Source organism: Rhipicephalus sanguineus, chromosome 3 (assembly GCF_013339695.2).
Source record: "Rhipicephalus sanguineus isolate Rsan-2018 chromosome 3, BIME_Rsan_1.4, whole genome shotgun sequence".
Lineage (NCBI taxonomy): Eukaryota > Metazoa > Arthropoda > Arachnida > Ixodida > Ixodidae > Rhipicephalus > Rhipicephalus sanguineus.
The window spans coordinates 161629470-161649193 of record NC_051178.1 but is presented as its reverse complement, the minus strand read 5'-3'; the positions used below and the strand labels follow the sequence as shown (position 1 = coordinate 161649193).

Genomic DNA, 19724 nt, shown 5'->3' with positions numbered 1-19724 from the left:
CTCCCCCTCCTCCTCCTGATTAAGCAGTCCAGTTTATACTAGAAGCCTACTGGGTGTTCTAGAGTGGAGAGATAAATATATTTAACCACTTCACTCTGTAACTTTTTGGCTGACACATTGTATCCCATTTTCGAAGAATTCCTGCTTTTTCACGTCAGGGTCGCAAAAAGTTCATAGCACCTGCTGAGGGCCCGCGAAGTGGCAGAGAGACTCGGTCTTTGTGTCCCGACTCGAGAGTGGCCCGCATCATTCTGATCTCTCTGATCGACGCCCTTGGACTCAATGAAGATTGTCATATAATACCTTACGTACATTCACTACTTCTTCAAAGAGCATATCACACTTTACATAGTGCTTAATATCAGGCTAACAACTCGACTTGTGGCTATCTTCTCAGCCGAACACTTCGTGTGATCGTTGTTAGGACTACAAAAAACAAGAACTTAGCCTTGAGATCTCCATATTGTGCCATATTGTGAATTTCCGCAACGGAATTTTAATCGATCAGTGAAACCATAAGGGGCCTCGAGGCCATCTAGAGCTTAACAGAAGACTAATTTTACGATGTTGTTATGATTTGCTCTTTATTCATATACGACGGTTCTAAAACAGCATAACACATTATTTCCATGATATAATGAAGTGAGTCAATTTTTGGCGGACCCCGGCATAAAACACTCTCGTGTTAAAATATGTCAGGGAATGTCCGCTCTACCTGTAGGTGCGACTTGCTTAACCCATGGCAAAATCCAGAAAAACGTGTTGAGTACTCTTCTCTTTTTTTATACAGGAAGCACTTGACGCCCAAAGGAACGAGCCCCCTTCCAATGTCCCATTTGACCATTAGAGTGTCACCACTGCGAAGCTTGAATGAAGTCTTTATTTCAGTGGGTATAAGCATGCTCTTTAACCTCGGTAAAACGTGTTTGCCGGGGCCTATTAGGTAATTTATAGGGGTGTGCGAATATTCGAGTTTCGAATTGGAATCGAATAATAGCTGATCGAATAATTCGATTCGACTTTCGAATAGCTAGTATTCGAAGTTTCGAATTATTCGACAGGACGAATACCTAAAACGCGACAATGGCCAATGGTGCAACTTGGTTAGAGTGGGGTCGCTGAAAGTAACGCTAACGTCATTGCAATAGGCCTTTCCTTAAATCTTTCACCGACATCATGGTTCGAAAGCGAGCGCATGTTTATTTTAAAGGAGATTATTTCATTTGCGTAGGTTAAAAAAAAGAAAGGAAGAGCACAAGAGATAACTGTCGAGCCCTTCACAACTTCGCTTGCGAAACCAATCCACGGACTTCTTGCGTAGTTCGGTCGCGTGTGCCGCAAGCTCCATAAAACGTCCCGACTTTGGCCTGCAAAAACCTCGGTGATTGGCTTCCCATGTGAAAATTCGTTCACGCTGTGCAGTCGCCAGTGCGGCCCCGCACCGCTCGTTCAGGAACTCCCATCGTTCTTTCGCGCAGTTAAAACGCTGCTGTGAATGGGCGTCAGAAGATTTTTAGGCCCACATCACCTTTTCCGATGAAGCACAACATTACCACTGTAAGATAAGCCGTATTATGCTACCATAGCAAAAAAAAATCTAGCTACCGTACCCCCTTCTGTCTGCCGTTAGGAGGTTAGGAGTGCCGCTGCTTACTGAGATGGCGGCTCCTCTATAAACATGCTTGCGCGCCTATAAAAGGTGAAAAAAAAAATCTCTCGAACAAGCGCGCAATAAAGCTGTCGCCACGCCGCAGCGTCAGTGATTTTTCCTTTGTCATGCCGTAAATGGCGGTACATGTTTTGTGTAAATATACTATTCGATATTCGATATATTTTTTGTCACTATTCAGCACTATTCGATTCGAATTCGATTCGAGATGAAATTTCACTATTCGCACACCCGTAGTAATTTATACATAGGTAGAGCGAGAATCAAATCAGAGACGTCTTTGCATAAGTTCTCCCTAACACACCATCGGGCGTTCAAATAAATATTGCGCGAGGAAAAATTTACCTGAATTGACAACTTCCTTCAAATAACCCTGATTTCTACCATGCATATAATGTGTGGAGAATGTGAGATTAGAAAAGGCTTTGAACGGGTCAATTTGAATGATAGTTTTTAAGAAAGGGTAGCGAGCATTCAATTAATTTAATTCTGTTGTTTTACGCGACAAGATGATGATATGATTATGACTCACGTAGTGGGGACTTTGGATTCATTCTTAGCACTTGAAAATTTTAACGTGCACCTAAATCTTAGTATGCGGGTATTTTTGCACTTCGACCCATTGAAATTCGGCCGCCATGGCCCAGAACCACTCTCGCATTCACAAGCTTTGCAGCACTGTGTTAGCAGTGTTTCTTCGTCGAGCTTAGGCGCCAAGCTACCTCGGAGGCTAGGCCACCAGTGTATCTAATGGAGAAGAAATCCTGCACCAACTGAATAAAAAAAGTGGCCTAGTCCGAGTTCGTCTGAGCGGATGCCCCTATAACGATTAATTCTGCTTGTGCGCTCCCAGGGAGGTGCCTACACTGACATCACGAAGGCGTGGTGTACTTGTTGGATGTTAGCACGAAAACAATGATTGCGGTTGTAGCACCTACGAGAGTTCACTAAACACTAACTTGTTGCTGGGCTAGTTGGTTCATTGTAATGAAGGAAAAAACTAGACGCCTAAAACACCGTAAGAAGGACGAAGAAGCATAGGGAAAGAGCGTCACTCGCAACTGATTTATTCTCAGAAGAAACGCAGAAAAATAGTGTGGCAAGATGTGTAACACGCTAACACTGACAGGGTGACCATCCTGAACGGCTCAAATTTCTCCCTTATTGAAAGGGTCGCCAGTAAGAGTCACTGTCATAATATACTGGAGGGGCTCTCCCAAACAGTTGCAAGGAGTCGTCCGTGACGTGCTGGCATGAATGTTTTAGGTATGCTAGTTCCCGCTCCAAAGTTGACTATGACACACGTTTGGTCTATCCATTTTGATTACATTGAAGAGCCAATGATTGCATTGTACACTTCTTCGCAGTGCCCTCTTTTATTCGACGCACACGAGGCCGGTCATAACTACTATATGACTATACCGCAATATCATAACTACTATGCCGCAATGATTCCTGCGGCAGTGCTTGACCAATAAAATGTAGTTCCTTAAAAAATGTATGTCTAAAGTGACTGTATAAGAAAAGATAAATGATTAATTACCTGATGTTTAAATAAAAATGAAACAAACAGAACAGGAAAGTAGCACGCAAATTCGGAACCGCGACTTGTTTGCGTGCATGCTTCGGCTGATGTCACGTGTCAAGCAAGATCATTTCACTGCGGGCGTTTCCACACGCTTGAAAATAACCACAAAGATTTACAAGTGCAATTCTCAGCTATCGTTTTTTCATGATATAGCCATGGCCAAACTGCATCCGACTGCTGACACAGTAAGACCTTGTTCTTTCATTTACTGCAGTTTTCAGCGATGCCGCCATAATGATACAGCAAGTGCTCTTAAAAAAAAAAAAACGTAGCTTGTAGAGAAATGCTGGAGAAACCCTCGCAGGATAACTACGAATGCCTGCCGCGGACCGCTGGAGAAAGGAAAGCGCGTAAAGAAACGGGATCGTCACGGCTGTAGTCGAGCTCCGGCATACCAGAACGCCCACGAACAGGGAGTGACCGCAAGAATGCGCCCACTCGCTCATTTTCACTGCTAGCGCCACTGTACCGTGCGCTGCAGTGACGGTTGCAAAAACCGTGGCGTGCTCTTCGGACAGTGGGCATCCCTTTTCCGAAGGCCAAGGTCGTGCCATGTTAATTTCACCGACACGCTCCAGCGAAAACTCCGCAGGTCGCTGTATGGTGCTTCTCGCCAGGACGACACTCGACTGGTCGCCTACGCGAGTGGATCCCGCAATACCTGTCGAACGAAGCGAGCCGACGAGTGGGGAATTTCGATCTCTCAGCACGTAGGCAATCTGGGACCCAGTTTCGTGGCGCAGTCTGTCTGGCTCTGCTGGCCGAGTGCACGTTTCTTTATTTATGGTTCAAGGACGTCGCTTACGCGTGTACCGCGAAGCGGTCGAGATTTCTCGCCTAGCGTTCGTTCCCGGAGTTTTAATAGACGTTGAGTGCTTCTAAGTAAGGGCCCCATTTTCTGCTTTATTGATGTCCACTTTCCGATCCCTCACAGCCGGACTCAGTAATTCACACCCGCTGCGGCCATCCTTCTACCTTGGGCACATTAGATGTCCTCACGTAATCTTTCACTCTTCCCGCCTCTTCGTTTGTTGTCCGCAAACGTGCGCAGTCGCTAGGGCTCGCCAGTTCCTTCATTTATTCTTTTTCAATTCAGGCTTTCCTTTTCATACTGAAACTCTTGTTCACTATGAAAACAAAAAAAAGCCAGTCGTCAGGTGTCGATTAACACACGAAGCCGCGCTTGGACCGAGACACGCAATTCTTGCTCACCATTATTGTATGGTTCCGTCACATTTCAGGTGGACGAATGGCTTGTGGCAACGGTAATGCGACTATTTTAGGCGGCTTCCAAGGGTACACTGACCTAAATCATTACCTCGGATCAGGCAACGGCTCGCAGCGCTTTAAATGAGTAAATGCCGGCGTTTTCTTGATCTGGTGTCGGTGGTATTGTGTTTTTGCTTTTCTGTAGCTCTAACAAATCATCAATGTGAAACTTGTACTGAAACCTGGATTGCGGCAACGATAATGCGACTATTTACCCATCTTCCCGTGATACAAGAATAAGAAATAATTCAGTACAGTCCCCTCACTATTTGCACAGAAATAGGAAAATTAGCTTTTAGTTCAGAATGACGCCATAACGACGTCAGAAAGCATCTGAGGAGTTCCAGTCATTAAGGTGCGTGTTGATCATGTTTGACAACGGCCGCTAAGCACCAAAGACTGTAATAATATTAATTTGCGGGTTTTTGCGTGACGAAACCATTACATATGGTTATGAAGCACGCCGTAGGGCTCCGAAAATTTGGAGCATTTGTCATTCTTTAACGTGCACTGACATCGCGCAGTATACAAGCCTTTACCATTTCGCCTCCATCGAAACGCCACAGCAATGGCTGGAATGCAACCTGCCACCTGGCATCAAAGGTGTGCTCACTGTACTACACGTCCCAACTGATGCCTGCCGATTCACTACAACGAAATTTGAAATATTGGGAAATAGAAAGATTTCTTACTGGCTTCGCGCGGCTTCGTTCGCAATACTTAGTGCCGGTTCGTGCAGTACTGTTCTTCAAAAGGTGACAGTTATTTACAGCTGCTTCATTTTTAATTATGACAATATAATTTGCGGTTAAAAATCGAGCACGTTAAGAAACACTAACCTTTCGATGTACTTATGATGCTCAATCTCAAATATATGGCAGCGGGGGCACACTTTAGATTATATTCAGGGGAAATCTTCTTTTTTTGTTGTCAAAAAGTTGGCGAAATTTGCACTAAGCCGCGCAAGGCTTGAAACAGTGAAACTGGATAATTCTGTAGACTAATCTGGCTGCTTCTAGGTTGTTTCTAGGCCTTAGCTAGGTGATGCAGATTGTTTTTAGGTTGCTTCTATAGGTCGTTCCTAGGCTTTAGCTAGATGAGGCTACGTTGTTTCTACGTTGATTCTCAGCGCATAGAGGTTCGAGTTAAACCACACACAGTCACAGACGCGACACGGATGTCCAAACTCCAGAGATAGAACCTCGTACTGAACCCAAGCGTTTGCACCTCTCATAGATCTACAGGCACGTCGTCGTTGGCGTAGGCCTTCCATCGCCTCGGGGTAGCCGTCGCTTCGCAGCCATTTCTTGGGCTAACTGTTGCCTTCTTAATTTTTAGTGGACCAGTGGTGAGTAGTAGGATTTACTAGTTTTCTGTGGCATATACCCGTTTATAATGATAGTTTTTTTTGTTTCGCCGGACAAGGAACGATTTGCTAAACAGCTTGGCTGTTAAAAGTGTATAACAAAGAAAAACGAGCCCTTAAAATTAACACATCTTGCCAACAAGGGGTGTGGCATAAAAGGTATGCTGAAAACTGGTGTAGGCAAATATGAAAGAAAACTCCCAAGAAGGAACGTAGCCAAACACGATCGAATAACAAAAGAGGAAGAGGATGATTAAGTAGCCGCTATTGCGTCACTTCCAAGACATCTGTCCTTTAACGTCCTTGGTTCTTCGCATATACATAGCAAACTTTTTATTCTTTCTGGAGTTTCCTGAATAAAGCGTTTCACACCCACCGCGGAGTACTTTCTGCTTATTCCATAAGCCACACAATCTGCGTGCTTATGCTTCATCAGCAAGGAAACTTGAACAGTTCCGCGCAAGTGTCGAGCTGTGGAGTGAAGCGCCTTTTTTTTGCGCGCGTTAGTGCGAACGGTTGCATGCGTCTACGGCGTATTTGCATGCTAGACACGCTTCCACGCTGTAATGAAGCCGTATCAATTTATAAAATTCGAGCACTTTGCAAAACAAGCATGTACCAATATTTTTGCACTTGCACAATGACGTCTAGACCGTATTTAATATTGCTCAATGTGTTTGCATAAGTCGGAGCCACGTGCCTATCCTAGCACTCACATATTGACACCGGTATGCCACGTTCTTGCAATCTAACGCCTCTTTTCATCCTTGGAGTTGATCTATTCGTATCGTTGATGGAACTAAGGGAACATATTGTCGACCTAACTAGCCTAAGCTGCTTTATACAACTTACACGTCTGTGAGCAGTCACATTTGCCATGTTTTTTGCAGAAGAACTTAAGGCATATACATCATCGAAGACCTTGAATCCACAAATATATGGTGTATGTTTGAGCTGTGCAAGAGTACGAAGAAATAAAACAAAATATTGATACAAATTCCCACTTGAATATTGATATAGTGCTTACAACTTCGGATGCCTAAAGTAGATAGCCAAAGTCCGTCAAGAATATTATGAACGTTTATTAAGAAGGCTATCCTGAAGCAAGAAGTGGACCACAAAAAATTACATCGGTTCACTAATCTAATTTTTTATTTCATTCTCACGGGATTTTCTTATTGACGCTTCTGTGACTGCCCATTTCACTAAGACTAGCTTTTTATGCAATGTTCCCTGTTGTTCCAAGAACTCTACGGAGTAATCAGTTCATAGAAAAGTTCTCATTATTTGAAATCTCATAATGAACCTGCCCTATTTTAAACAAACAAAAAGAAAAACCAATATATTATTTTCACTGCATGTCATTTTGCATTCTTCCATTGTTTATGCGCCGTTTTGACCAACCTAATGGGTAAGTCGTACGCGTTTATATTGGCTGCTTAGTTGGGTCATATTAGGAGCGAAAGAGGTTTTGCATGTCGTCGCTCTTCATGCCTTTTAAATGCGCTTCAGTGCTTAAATATGCAGTAAGAAAACGAAGTGAAAGCGAGAATGAGGCTTCTCCAGCCGAGTGCTCTTAAAACTGCAATGCGAGATACGGAATGCCCTGGATAAAATCGCGCTTTCGCATCTCTTGAAGTTCAGGGTCATATGCGAAATGGCAGCACTCGAAAGGAGGGATGCTATGCGATGCGCTCGCATCCTTTGAGACAGTTTGCGCTTGGCATAAGAGCGCGATGCGAAAGCAGACTTGTGTTGCATTTCTGTTATATAACCTCTGACTAAAACATGCAGCACTACTAAGTCTAACGTCTACAGTAAAATGCGTATGCCTTGTGGTGTTTACTTTTGTTAAAGCTCTTGTTACAGGCCGCGGTGGTGGTGCAGTGGTTGCGGTGCACGGCCGCTCACCCTAAAGTTGTGGGTTCGATCCTAGCCGCAAGAGGTCGCATTTCGGGGGAGGCAAAATGCTGGAGGCCCGCGTACTTTGATTTAGGTGCAGGTTAAAGAACCCCAGGTGGCCGAAGTTTCCTTAGCCCTCCACTACCCTGCCTCACAATCATATCGCGCGTTTGGCACGTAAAACCCCAGCAAATATTAATTGTTAAGTTTCAACAACATTTCACTAGTTGCAAATCAGTTCTGCGGAATCCCGCAAGCTGGCGGAAGGGAAGGGCGTTGGTCCCGGGTTCGATCCCCGGACCAGGACGAATTTTTCGGCAACTAAGAGGCTTTATTTCTGAGAAATCCGTATGGATTTCCTTGTGGCTTCGTGCTACAAACGGGGGGTTGTCTATTTTCCCTTTCTTAAACCTTCCGCCACCTTGCGGGATTCCGCAGTACTGATTTGCAATATGTGTCCAGTTGCTTCGCGTTGTCGGTGAATTCGCCCTCACGGTTCCAATTGCTAGCTTCCTGGTTAGCTCAATTGGTAGAGCGACCGTCCCGGAAAAGCGTTGGTCCCGGGTTCGATCCCCGGACCAGGACGAATTTTTCGGAACTAAGAGGCTTTATTTCTGAGAAATCCGTATGGATTTCCTTGTGGCTTCGTGCTACATACGGGTGGTTGTCTATTTTCCCTTTATTAACCCTTCCGCCACCTTGCGGGATTCCGCAGAACTGATTTGCAATATGTGTCCAGTTGCTTCGAGTTGTCGATGAATTCGCCCTCACGGTTCCAATTGCTAGCTTCCTGGTTAGCTCAATTGGTAGAGCGACCGCCCCGGAAAAGCGTTGGTCCCGGGTTCGATCCCCGGACCAGGACGAATTTTTCGGCAACTAAGAGGCTTTATTTCTGAGAAATCCGTATGGATTTCCTTGTGGTTTCGTGCTACATATTTTCCATTTCTTAACCCTTCCGCCACCTTGCGGGATTCCGCAGAACTGATTTGCAATATGTGTCCAGTTGCTTCGAGTTGTCGATGAATTCGCCCTCACGGTTCCAATTGCTAGCTTCCTTGTTAGCTCATTTGGTAGAGCGACGGCCCCGGAAAACCGTTGGTCCCGGGTTCGATCCCCGGACCAGGACGAATTTTTCGGCAACTAAGAGGCTTTATTTCTGAGAAATCCGTATGGATTTCCTTGTGGCTTCGTGCTACATACGGGTGGTTGTCTATTTTCCCTTTCTTAACCCTTCCGCCACCTTGCGGGATTCCGCAGAAATGATTTGCAATATGTGTCCAGTTGCTTCGAGTTGTCGATGAATTCGCCCTCACGGTTCCAATTGCTAGCTTCCTGGTTAGCTCAATTGGTAGAGCGACGGCCCCGGAAAACCGTTGGTCCCGGATTCGATCCCCGGACCAGGACGAATTTTTCGGCAACTAAGAGGCTTTATTTCTGAGAAATCCGTATGGATTTCCTTGAGGCTTCGTTCTACAAACGGGTGGTTGTCTATTTACTTTTTCTTAGCATTTCACTAGACAGAAAACCGCACTCGTGTGCGTTTCCATTCCTCCTGAAGTAGTTGCAACCACCCTCGGGCTTTTGACTTTTTTCACAGCCTACTTGCTTCCCCTCCTTGCAAGGTGGTATGATACAGGTTTCCGAATACCAAGCTGATGAGGAGCTCTCTCTCAAATATTAGGAGGAAATAACATGGCAGTAAATGCTGCAGATAGGAATGAAACCGATACAATCGCGCAGTATGCGCAAACACACTGGCACTTTCATGCAGCGATTATGAGAACAATCTTTAATATTGTGTACAGTCCCTTCCATAGTATTGTTCATACGCCAGCTCAATATTGATTGATCAGGGGCGTGAGTTACGAAGGGGCAATGGGGGGAGGGGGGTAAAATGACGGCCCCGCCGCAAACTCTTTCGCAGGTAGTTCTTGATAAAAATATCTCGTGTGAGGAATCTCTTTCAATAAAAATGTCATTACTGGGTTGCAACCACTTATAACTCATATTTGAAAGAACGAGATCAAAAGGCGCCAAGTAGAGCACCATTTATCCGAGATATTTGCTTTGACACAATGGTTGAAAAAGCTAATTATGCGCTAACGGACTCATGGGTCGACTCCCTCAGCCTCACTCATACTCATATGGAGCCGTGAGTCTGAGTTTGAGTGAGTCCGAGTGAGTAATGTTTTGGTGAATTTGAGTCCGAGTGAGTCAGGCTAAGAAATATTTTAGTGAGTCTGAGTCTGAACTAGTCCGGTTGAGGAAACATTTCGTGAGGCTGAGTCCGAGTGAGCTCTACGGGCAGAATATATTTCATGAGTGAGTCTGATCGAGCTCCACATTTTTTGTCGCCCTATGGCCCCTTCATACAGTGTTCGATTCTCGAAAATATGTAGCATAGAAATATTATACCTTCTCTAGTCTTGTTAGCCTATCGCTGAGTCAAGTTTTACATGGACCAAGCTTGCCCGTTGTGCGAATATGTATGAATACGTTGATGGAAGCAACCCTGCAAAAGTTGTCCACTCCTAAAGCAAGGCAAGTACCCGCTTGAACTTTCCTCTTACCGCCCTATTGCACTGACCAGCTGCGTGTGGAAGAGAATGGAACCAATGGTCCATGGCCGCCTAGAGTGGTATCTTGTACACTAGAAGACCTATGCAAACTTCACGGCTGGTTTCCGACGTGACCGTTCATGCATAGGTAATGCTCTTGATCTCGTTACGTACGTTCAACCACAGATGTCACGTAAGAAACTATAGGCAACATTGTTCTTTGATGTGAAAGGCGCATATGATAACGTTCTGCACGAGACCATTCTCGATGCACCTGAGGTAGTTGGTCTTGGGGTCATGTTTTTTGATGGATTGCTAGCTATTTGGCTGCAAGATCATTCTATGTGTAGACCGACGACGGCCCAAACACACGACGCTATACCTGCGGAGGCATTCCTGAAGGCGGAGTACTGAGCCCTAGACTGTTCAATATGACTCTCATTCAATTTGTCGAATACCTGCCAAATGCGGTCAAGATAGGCATACATGCAGACAACTTATATGTCTGGATCTCCGCCGTTACACGTACAAATACGTGCGAGACTTCAAAAGGCTGCAACTTTGAGAGCGAGCTACATCGGCAAACAAGTCCTCATGATATCCCTTGAAAATAAGTGCATTAGTGGCGTTCACGCGCGCACCAATGACACCCTATGCCATTTCTATGGACGGGCAGCCGATTTCTTATGTAAGAACCTACGAATCCCAACAATGCGTCTACCGACATACGCCAGGTTTCTTTACCTACGACCTTGAAAAGGTGGGACATTGCCGTCAGGCACTGTTGGAAGTTCGTGGGTGTAGAAACCTGGGGTATGTCGGTAGATGCATTGTTGTAATTGTACAGAGCACTCTTTTTGGGGGGGGTTTCTGCGTTATGGTTTGCCTGTACCAAGCAACACTTGCAAGATAAATCTTCGAGCTTTGCAGGCTGCAGAAGCTCAGGCACATAGAGTTTGCCTTGGCCTGCGAAATGTGCATTAACATATGTGACTATTGGCATCGCCAATAGTCACATATGTTACCATACAAACGCACATTGCGGTGGAAGCATTCAGAGCTCACCTCAGGCATTTTGTTCTAGCTCATTGCCACCATCTTGAAACACTGCCTTCAGAAAGGCCACAATCATCATACTGCGCAACACTCTCGAGCTATACCACCAACCTTCTGGCATGCTTCAGCCCCGCATCCAAACCCTCGCTTCCTTCTTGGTGTTCGCTTTGTCCTGCAGTGCAGCTCAGTGTATCTGGAATAAAGAAAAAGGACGCACGAAAAGAACACGCACAGGACAAGCGCGAACTATCAAGTGTCACAGTTGTTACTTATTTCTGTTTGAACAGCGTGCTCGTTTCGCAAACGCGGCCGCTGCAGCAAGCGGAGTGACCTTTATACGCTCTGTAATTTCAGCGCGGACATCGCGGTTAAAGCACAAGACATACAACCATAGGCGTGCGCACAGGTGGGGGGGGGGGGGCGGCCTGGTCACCTATGAGGGGGGGGGGGCGCAAGATCTGCCCCATACATTGATCCCCGTAGTCACCTCAGAGGGGGAGGGCCTAAAATTTGCCCCGTCCAATGACTTCGTAAGCGGGTGGGGGGGGGCGCTGCGATGAACCTTCACCCCCCCCCTGATGGGGAACCCTGCGCACGCCTATGCATACAACCCCTCTGCTCTCTCCACGAGGCGCACGCAGGCGACCACGCCCCGTAGGGCGAAGTGCACCTCGCCCCTCGCGCACTGCGCGCCATCTCGCCGGTAAGAAAACACGCTGAAGTAAATGGTGTATATAAATACCACGCCATTAGCAAGCTGAAGGACGGTACTCTTCATGGCCTAGCCGTCTAACGCCGCGTGCTGCGAAGCGAGAGGTCGGCCGTTCGATTCCGCGCGTGGGAGTCTTTCTGAATTATTTTTATTTGTGTATATTTGTGTATGTATATATATATATATATATATATATATACATATATATATATACATACATATATATATATATATATATATATTATAATATATATATATATACATACCTATATATATATATATATATATATATATATATATATATACATACATATATATATATATATATATATATATATATATATATATATATATATATATATATATATATACGGTGCATGACGGCAGCGACGACGACGGCAACAACCAGCCGAGACTGTCCATATAATTGCTATCGCAATAAAAATGTGAGTTGTCATCGCCTGTCCTGAAACAGCTATATCTGCTTCTACTGCACGAGAGCAATGCCGGCCACTTAGATATTTTCACCGACGGCTCAATGACTCTCCGGCGTTCGTCCGGAGCAGTGGTTTTTCCAGCGAGAGGTATAACCATTAGTTTTAAGACAGACCACCCGACAACATCGACGGCTGCGGAACTTACAGTTTTTCACGCTGCACTTTGTGTTGTCCATCGCGAACAACCGCATCGATGGTCAATATTCAGCACCTACAAGGGAGCCCTACAATCTGTTATCAGTCCTGTGGCATGGACCGTACGAAAAACTGGTATTCATTTCAGATACTTCATTCATACGTCAATTCAGAAAGGACACCACGTGACATTTCAGTGGTTGCCAAGTTACTGCGGCGTGATAGGCAAGTAACATGATGATAATGCTGCTCGTTCACATCTGCAAGGAGACAACGAAGAGTTTATGCCCCTTTCAAGGTCTGATGGTGTTGCCAAGTTTCGAATGATTGCACAAGACATTACGCACTCCACAATGAACACAACAAGAAGCCAAAACTATAGGCAACAGCACCAGAACGCGTTGCTACGTTCGCGAATGGCAACTGTACCCCGCCGAAGAGAGGCCACTCTGCTGTGCCGGTTATGGCTAATAGTGGCTTTCACAGAGTCATTTGCTTTTCGTATAGGTATGGCCGACAATGCACTATGTGACATCTGTGGTATCGAGGAGACTTTGCAGCACATATGCGACTGTCCTCGCAAAGCTGTGCAGAGACGTTTACTCGCGATCGCTCTCGCTCGCATTCACCACAGACGGATGTTGCTGGCAAGTGTCCTCGAATGACATCCCAGAAAGTCATCTAGAATTAAGGCATTGAAGGCATTGTTAAAATATTTAAGGACAGCCGACTTGTACGAGCAGCTGCGGACTGAAAGTGATGCCATACACCGCACATGACTGCCGGACTGTGACGTTGTGCGTGGGCTTCCTCTCTCTGTCTTTCTTTACCCTTCAAACTTTCATTCTCACCATCTCTTTCGCCTGTGCAGGGTAGCACACCCGTTATCTTAAACCGCTTAACACCCCTGCCTTTCCTCTCTCTCTCGTTTTTCTTCCTTTCCTTCTTTGTCCTTTCTGAATCTACGTCTTATCCAAGATAGATCCAACGGCTTACAATCCGCAATGTTATTTCAACCCCCGGATGGCCACGTTATACGAGATGGTCTGGGCGCTGCCATCAGAATCCGGGAACATCGGCCACACATAATCCGACGAAAGTCGAGAGGAGGTAGCCTTGTCCAGCTCTGACCCAGAACAGCAATAAGCTCTGGTTAGACAAGCGCGGACAGCAGCGAAAACCAATGGTCGTCCGGACAAGGAGGTCCGATCACTAGAACGTCTTTTAGTGTTTTCCTGTTGCATGTTTCACTCGCTCACTAATATATGTCTTAGTCTCTCTCTGCGTAACATGGTAAAGAATCTGCCCGCGAGCCTTAGCAAGCCCAGGAACGTTTTCAATTTAAAAGCAAGCCATGTCGTTGACAGCTGCTTTCCGTAGAACAATATAAATATTACAAAAAAACGCACCGCTGTTCCGCCCAGCGGGAAATCCGCAGAAACAGCGGAGCAGCGGTTTTCCGATGCTTCCCTTGCTATGTTTCTGTGATGCTTTGGTATTTTGTGTGCATGTCTCTGATTACGTTATTTGTAGAGTAGAGATGCACGAGGAAGGACATGTGGCAGCCCCTGCTACACTTTCTTCAGGCCCCATTCACGATCGAGCCACCCTTCCCCGTTTCCCTGTGCGGCTACCGCTTCGTCCTCGACCGAGGCAGTCACGCCATCAGTAGTAGGTCTATCCGGCCACCGAAGCGTGACATGCGAAGCGCACACTCATCTGTCGTCGGGCCCAGCCTTAGAACAGCTCCGCTGTGAAATGAAATTCAAGTAAAATCTCCTTTGGGAGTTGTCTAAGTGATGCGTAAGCGCAGAGTTCTATGATAGGGTGCGGCCGTCCATAGAACGAAGTTTTCGGGCGGCATCAACTTGACGTGTTTCGTCTTTTTTATAGCTTTCGCCTGCGTCTGGAACGGACCCTTCAGAGTGCGCACCCTGAGACCACGCAACCATTCGTTCCTTTGTATTGAATAGCTGCTCATGATGTGAACTGGCTTCTTCATGAGTACGTATAGTATGAAAGTACATGATGATCCTTTACTGCTGATTGCAAAAATAAGCTAAGGCGTGGCCAGTAAAAATGCAGTGATGCAAAGATTCGAAGCGATCATTCCTGCCTTCTTTTTATTTCGATTCATTTGACACACTTTGACAAATTCGTGCCACAGATGGGCTTTTTATGTCGATTTATTCCCGTGTAACGAAAAGCTTTAGTTGTTTTTATCTATCTATATATAAAGGACATATGTTCGCACCTGCGACTTAAATGTCGTGCCATTAAGCAAGCGAGTAGCACCACCGATTCAAAAGATAAAGTTCGCTCCTAATTCTGGCGAGCACATGACCTCGTTTTCTCTTGATACGACATTCGAGTGCAGCTGAGGAAAATGACATACCGGTATGCGATGCGGAAGCCAAAAGTTGAAAGCAGCACGCACTCTTATACGGTGCCATACCAGTGTCCGAAGATTTGGCCTCTACACCATAAACGCGAATTAAGAGGCTTCCTTTCGTGCACTCAATGGCATAAATTTGTTCTCCAGTGAGAACACGCGCTGTTCTTTCAGTTGCGGTGACCAAATGCCCTGCGGAAGTATTAATACATAGCCTCCGTACACGAGGGCAGGAATGTCAGCATGCTGGCGCGAAAATCGATACCGCACATTGAGTCGCTGACCTTTTGGCTTAAGAAATTCCTCTCTACTAATGGCCAACTGTAACCCCATTTTTTTTTCTTGGCTGGCGGCGATGTTATCGTTCGCAAGGTTAACGAAGGGGATCCGTGTGTAAATACATGCTGGTGACATAACTGAATAGCAATATCAAAAAATAGCGACGGAATGAAAACAGGAACCTAGCCGCATGGGCTAGCTCGAGAATTCAGGAATTTTTATCTATAAAAAAAGCAGTAGCGATAGTGACAACATGGCGTAGCGGGTCATCCTGACCTCCGGCGGACGTTGGGCGACCAATGGACGGTGATGTGTTGGTCCCAAGCCGCCTATGTGTGGCACGGTTTCAGCACGCTGGTATATAAGGCATAGGGGCTCTCTTTGATCAGTGCATCAGTATCGTGAAGTGCAGAGGGAAGCAAGCGGATAAACTCACGCAAAAATCATGTTCACAAAGGTGAGTGGGAGCGAATGCACTGTCTAAACGGGATATATTGTTACGAGAAAGGTATCCTCAGAATTGTGTAACAGTTACAAATACATGGTGTTGTACTTTGCCGCACTATGCTATGCGCCCTATAGTTGTATGTTATCCTGTTGGTGACTTCAAAGAGGCAATACCAACAAGGCTGGCGACAATTTCACGCTGTTATCAGGATTATTAAGATAATATTGCAAAATTATCACCTAAGGCTCTAAGTTTATTACGAACCAACCAGATGTCAAGACAATTTCTAGTGGGAATAACACCGGCACAATAGAAGACAATGGGCGCTATGTGTATGACACAAGAGCGCTAACTACCAAACTGTGTCATCTTGTGTCTATTTTTGTGTCTATGTTATTTGCACTGCAAGTTCTGACTGATGCAGAACGAACAGGCCCAGATAGCCACAATTCAGATGTCAGGAGCGACTTAATTTCGCCGTTGTGCCCATTTAGGTCAAACACGTGTAAATTTACAAGTGAGGGAGATCGCACGCAGATCAACGACCCAATGGCACCTACCGCTTTGGTATTTCGTGGATCACACTTTTTCCACTTTGTGGCAACTGCGTCTTTGAACAACACATTTCATTTCTCTGTGCAGGTCACTCTTTTCTGTTTCGTTGCCTTTGTCGCAACTCAGGCTCAGGTGAATCAGGTAAGTTTATTGGTGATCCATAATCCTATATGCGACTGTACATTTTAGTTCCAGGTTCGAAGAAATGCCGCGTAATGCTTACGAAGAAGCCAGTCTGTCTATTATGCTTTGTAGAATGCTGCAAATCATTTGTCATAGTAGAATTTCTCAAGTATCCAAGGCCGCCATGCCATCTTCATGTCCACTCGATAGGGTTTTTTTCCAACATTAATGTAGTGCAACATTTTCCTTTTCGCCAAAAACGCGGAGAAATGTATTCAGTAAAAGCTCCACTGGGCCGATATGTCTTACACCTACTGTTTCAGGTTTCCTTATAAACTAATATTGAGCATGATACAATTTAAGAAGCCCCGCCACGGTGGTCTAGTGGTTATGGTGCTCGACTGCTGACCCGAAGGTCGCGGGATCGAATCCCGGCCGCGGCGGCTGCATTTTAGATGGAGGCGAAAATGTTTGAGGCCCGTGTGCTTAGATTTAGGTGCACGTTAAAGAACCCCAGATGGTCGAAATTTCCGGAGCCCTCCACTACGGCGTCTCTCATAATCATATCGTGGTTTTGGGACGTTAAACCCCAGATATTATTATTATTATTATTATTATTATTATTATTATTATTATTATTATTATTATTATTACAATGTAAGAAGATATACACTTACACAAACGATAAGCCGAGGTGTTTCTAGCATCAACATTAGGGCCTGTAGGCACGCAGAGCCGCAAAGAATGCGTACTTCCACCTTACCGTCTGTTATTGTTTCACATTATGTAACGCAGCCACCGTCACCGTACAACTTCGCGTACGAGCACGTCGATGAAAAGACGGGCGCCAAGGTGACGCAGAGTGAGAGCGGTGACGCGAACAACGTCAAGACTGGCTCGTACGGCATCAACGACCCAACGGGCATCTACCGCCTGGTGCAGTACATCGCCGACGCTCAGGGCTTTCGCGTCACCGTGGACACAAACGAACATGGCACCAAGACCCACGATGCGGCAAACGCTCGCTACAACTCGAACGCAGCGAACACCCCCGCCGCCGTAGCTTGCGTCTAGCAGGCCTGCGGCGCCCGCCTTCAGGCCAGCCGTTGTGAGGCCGGCTCGGTTCACTCCAGTCACCACGGTGCATGCGGTGCACTCCTCACCAGTGACCCTTCACGCCATCCCAGTGACGGTGCACGCCCTTCACGCGGTGCCCGTGGCTCACGCCGTTCACACCCGCCAGGCGGCTATCTCTCCCAGCTACATCCACTTCACCCTGGGAAGGCCCAGAAGGTCGGGCTAGGCATCGGTGAAAACAAACCTCGCCCTGCTCGTTGAAGAAGGCCGAAGTGGTGACATCAGCTTGCGGACTTGAGTGAAAATGACTGTCGTTGATGTGTGATGGAGGAAAGTGTTATGATTTGTTTTTACGATGCCGGAATGGCATTGTGTTCAACTTTTGTATATGCACGAAATAAAGCTTGGGAGAGAAGCAAGAAAAAGCCGCACGGCTCTTTGTTTTTTGTTGTCAAGTGCGTCTAGCCATTTGCAACATCTTGCAGGAATTCTTCCTCGTGTAGCGCTGCCAGTACAAGGATGCAGACGGATGATACCCCGAAAAATAAAAACACGACAGAATTGCACAGGGACAAGGCCAAACTTCTACTTTGGTTCGGAGCATGGCCCAGCTTTCTCATGATCCGAAGCTGTTCGGAAGAAGTTCATAAAAATATTGAGCGTCGGCCTCCATGAATCTGATAGCAATGGTATTACTGTGACCCTTATAAAATAATCGAAACAAAATTTTATTATAATTGATAAGATAGAAAGGGTGTGCGGAGTACAGGGGTGCTATGCAGGATGGCCCTAGTTTGGCGAAACTCGGAATCTTTCTGAGCTCTGGCGAGGCGACACTTCCTTTTGAACGAGCTAACAGTACGATAAGGTCAAATCCATCCCTCATCGCACGCTGCGTTCCATTGGTTATGATGGAACGCGGCGTCGCTTCAAGGGCGGTCGACAAATTCGGATGGTATTCGGGTGGTGTCTTCAAACCAGAGGCATCTTCTTTCATATTTTTTGTTGTTCCACTGAGTGCAGAAGTGCATTCATGCAAGATAAGTGTCAGAAACTTTTACTAACAATATTTTTTACAGGTACGGGCTGTTTAAATTCCTTTTCAAGCTATTAATATCTGCAAGTATCCTTTAAAATAATGAGCACCACGGCGTCCGAGATTAGCTCCGGCCGAGCGTCTTTCAACACCGTGGCCAGACCTAATCTGCCTAATCGCCGAGGCCACGTGTGTAATCATCCTGGTCTGTCTGTACATTCTAGAGCGTCGCTCGACCGGCGCGCGCCCTCTTCGTCCTCTTATAAGTGTCTGCTTGCTGCCCGAGCACGTGCGCCCGGCTCATTGGCTATTTGGCTGGGCGGTACACCTAGTTAATTAAGTGGGAACATGTTATGACCAAGATAATTAAGGCAATGCATGCTAAGACCGAGGTAATTAAGCCACATCTTACTAAGACCATATTAATGAAGCCGTGTAAAGGTAAGACTGATCTAGCTATGATCATGCTAATTAGCCCGATGCTATTTAGGGCTCGCTAATTAAAACTAAGCTAATTAGGGTGTTACTCACTAAGGTCACGCTGATTATGAGTGTGCTAATCAGCATAGTGCTAATTAGTACCATAATAAATCAAGAGTTGCTAATTATACAAGAGTAACTAATGTCGTGTTAATTAAACAACTACCAAATACGACATAATTATTCAATGCCAAGTTAATTAAGACCTAGCTACCTAATGCCATCAAAGTTGAGACCGAACTGACCTGGTCTTCACTCCAAAGCAGACCAAGCATACTAAGTAGAGCCACGTAAAAAGCTGAAAGAAGCTAAGTGCTCCCAAGCTCCTGCGATGGCACCAGCCATGCACAAGTAGTTCAAACTGACTAAAATATTTTATATCCAAAGCAGCTGCTGCTTAGCGTCCACCGCATGAAACGCGTGACAGGCACAGCGGCACTATGACAGTCACGAGTTGAACTGGGGCCTTTTCAGAATCAGCGAGTTTGCACCCGAGTTCGCGTGTCAATAAGTTTGATTGACAGACGTCCGCTTCGAAAATCGGACCCGCCTACCGCGTTTGGTCTTGTCGAGGAGCAGTGC

At 45.9% G+C, this 19724-nt stretch overlaps 1 protein-coding gene and 2 non-coding genes across 3 annotated transcripts; all 3 read left to right on the top strand.

Annotated features, from left to right (window-relative positions):
* Positions 1 to 8582: 8582 nt before the first annotated feature.
* Positions 8583 to 8656, top strand: Trnap-cgg (transfer RNA proline (anticodon CGG)). Its single transcript has one exon. It is a non-coding gene; the product is annotated as a tRNA-Pro (tRNA).
* A 468-nt stretch (positions 8657 to 9124) lies between these two features.
* Trnap-cgg (transfer RNA proline (anticodon CGG)) lies at positions 9125 to 9198 on the top strand. Its single transcript has one exon. It is a non-coding gene; the product is annotated as a tRNA-Pro (tRNA).
* A 6611-nt stretch (positions 9199 to 15809) lies between these two features.
* LOC119385149 (cuticle protein 10.9) lies at positions 15810 to 18042 on the top strand. Its single transcript, XM_037652672.1, has 3 exons — positions 15810 to 15880; positions 16514 to 16567; positions 17345 to 18042. The coding sequence occupies exons 1-3, from the start codon at positions 15869 to 15871 to the stop codon at positions 17621 to 17623; spliced, it is 345 nt and encodes a 114-aa protein (XP_037508600.1). The 5' UTR covers positions 15810 to 15868; the 3' UTR covers positions 17624 to 18042.
* The last annotated feature ends 1682 nt before the right edge of the window (positions 18043 to 19724 follow it).

Bases quoted from the DNA above. Each gene is read 5' to 3' on its own strand.
- LOC119385149 (XM_037652672.1), top strand. The intron at 16,568-17,344 runs GTAAGTTTATTG...TATGTAACGCAG, and splicing joins CTCAGGCTCAGGTGAATCAG to CCACCGTCACCGTACAACTT.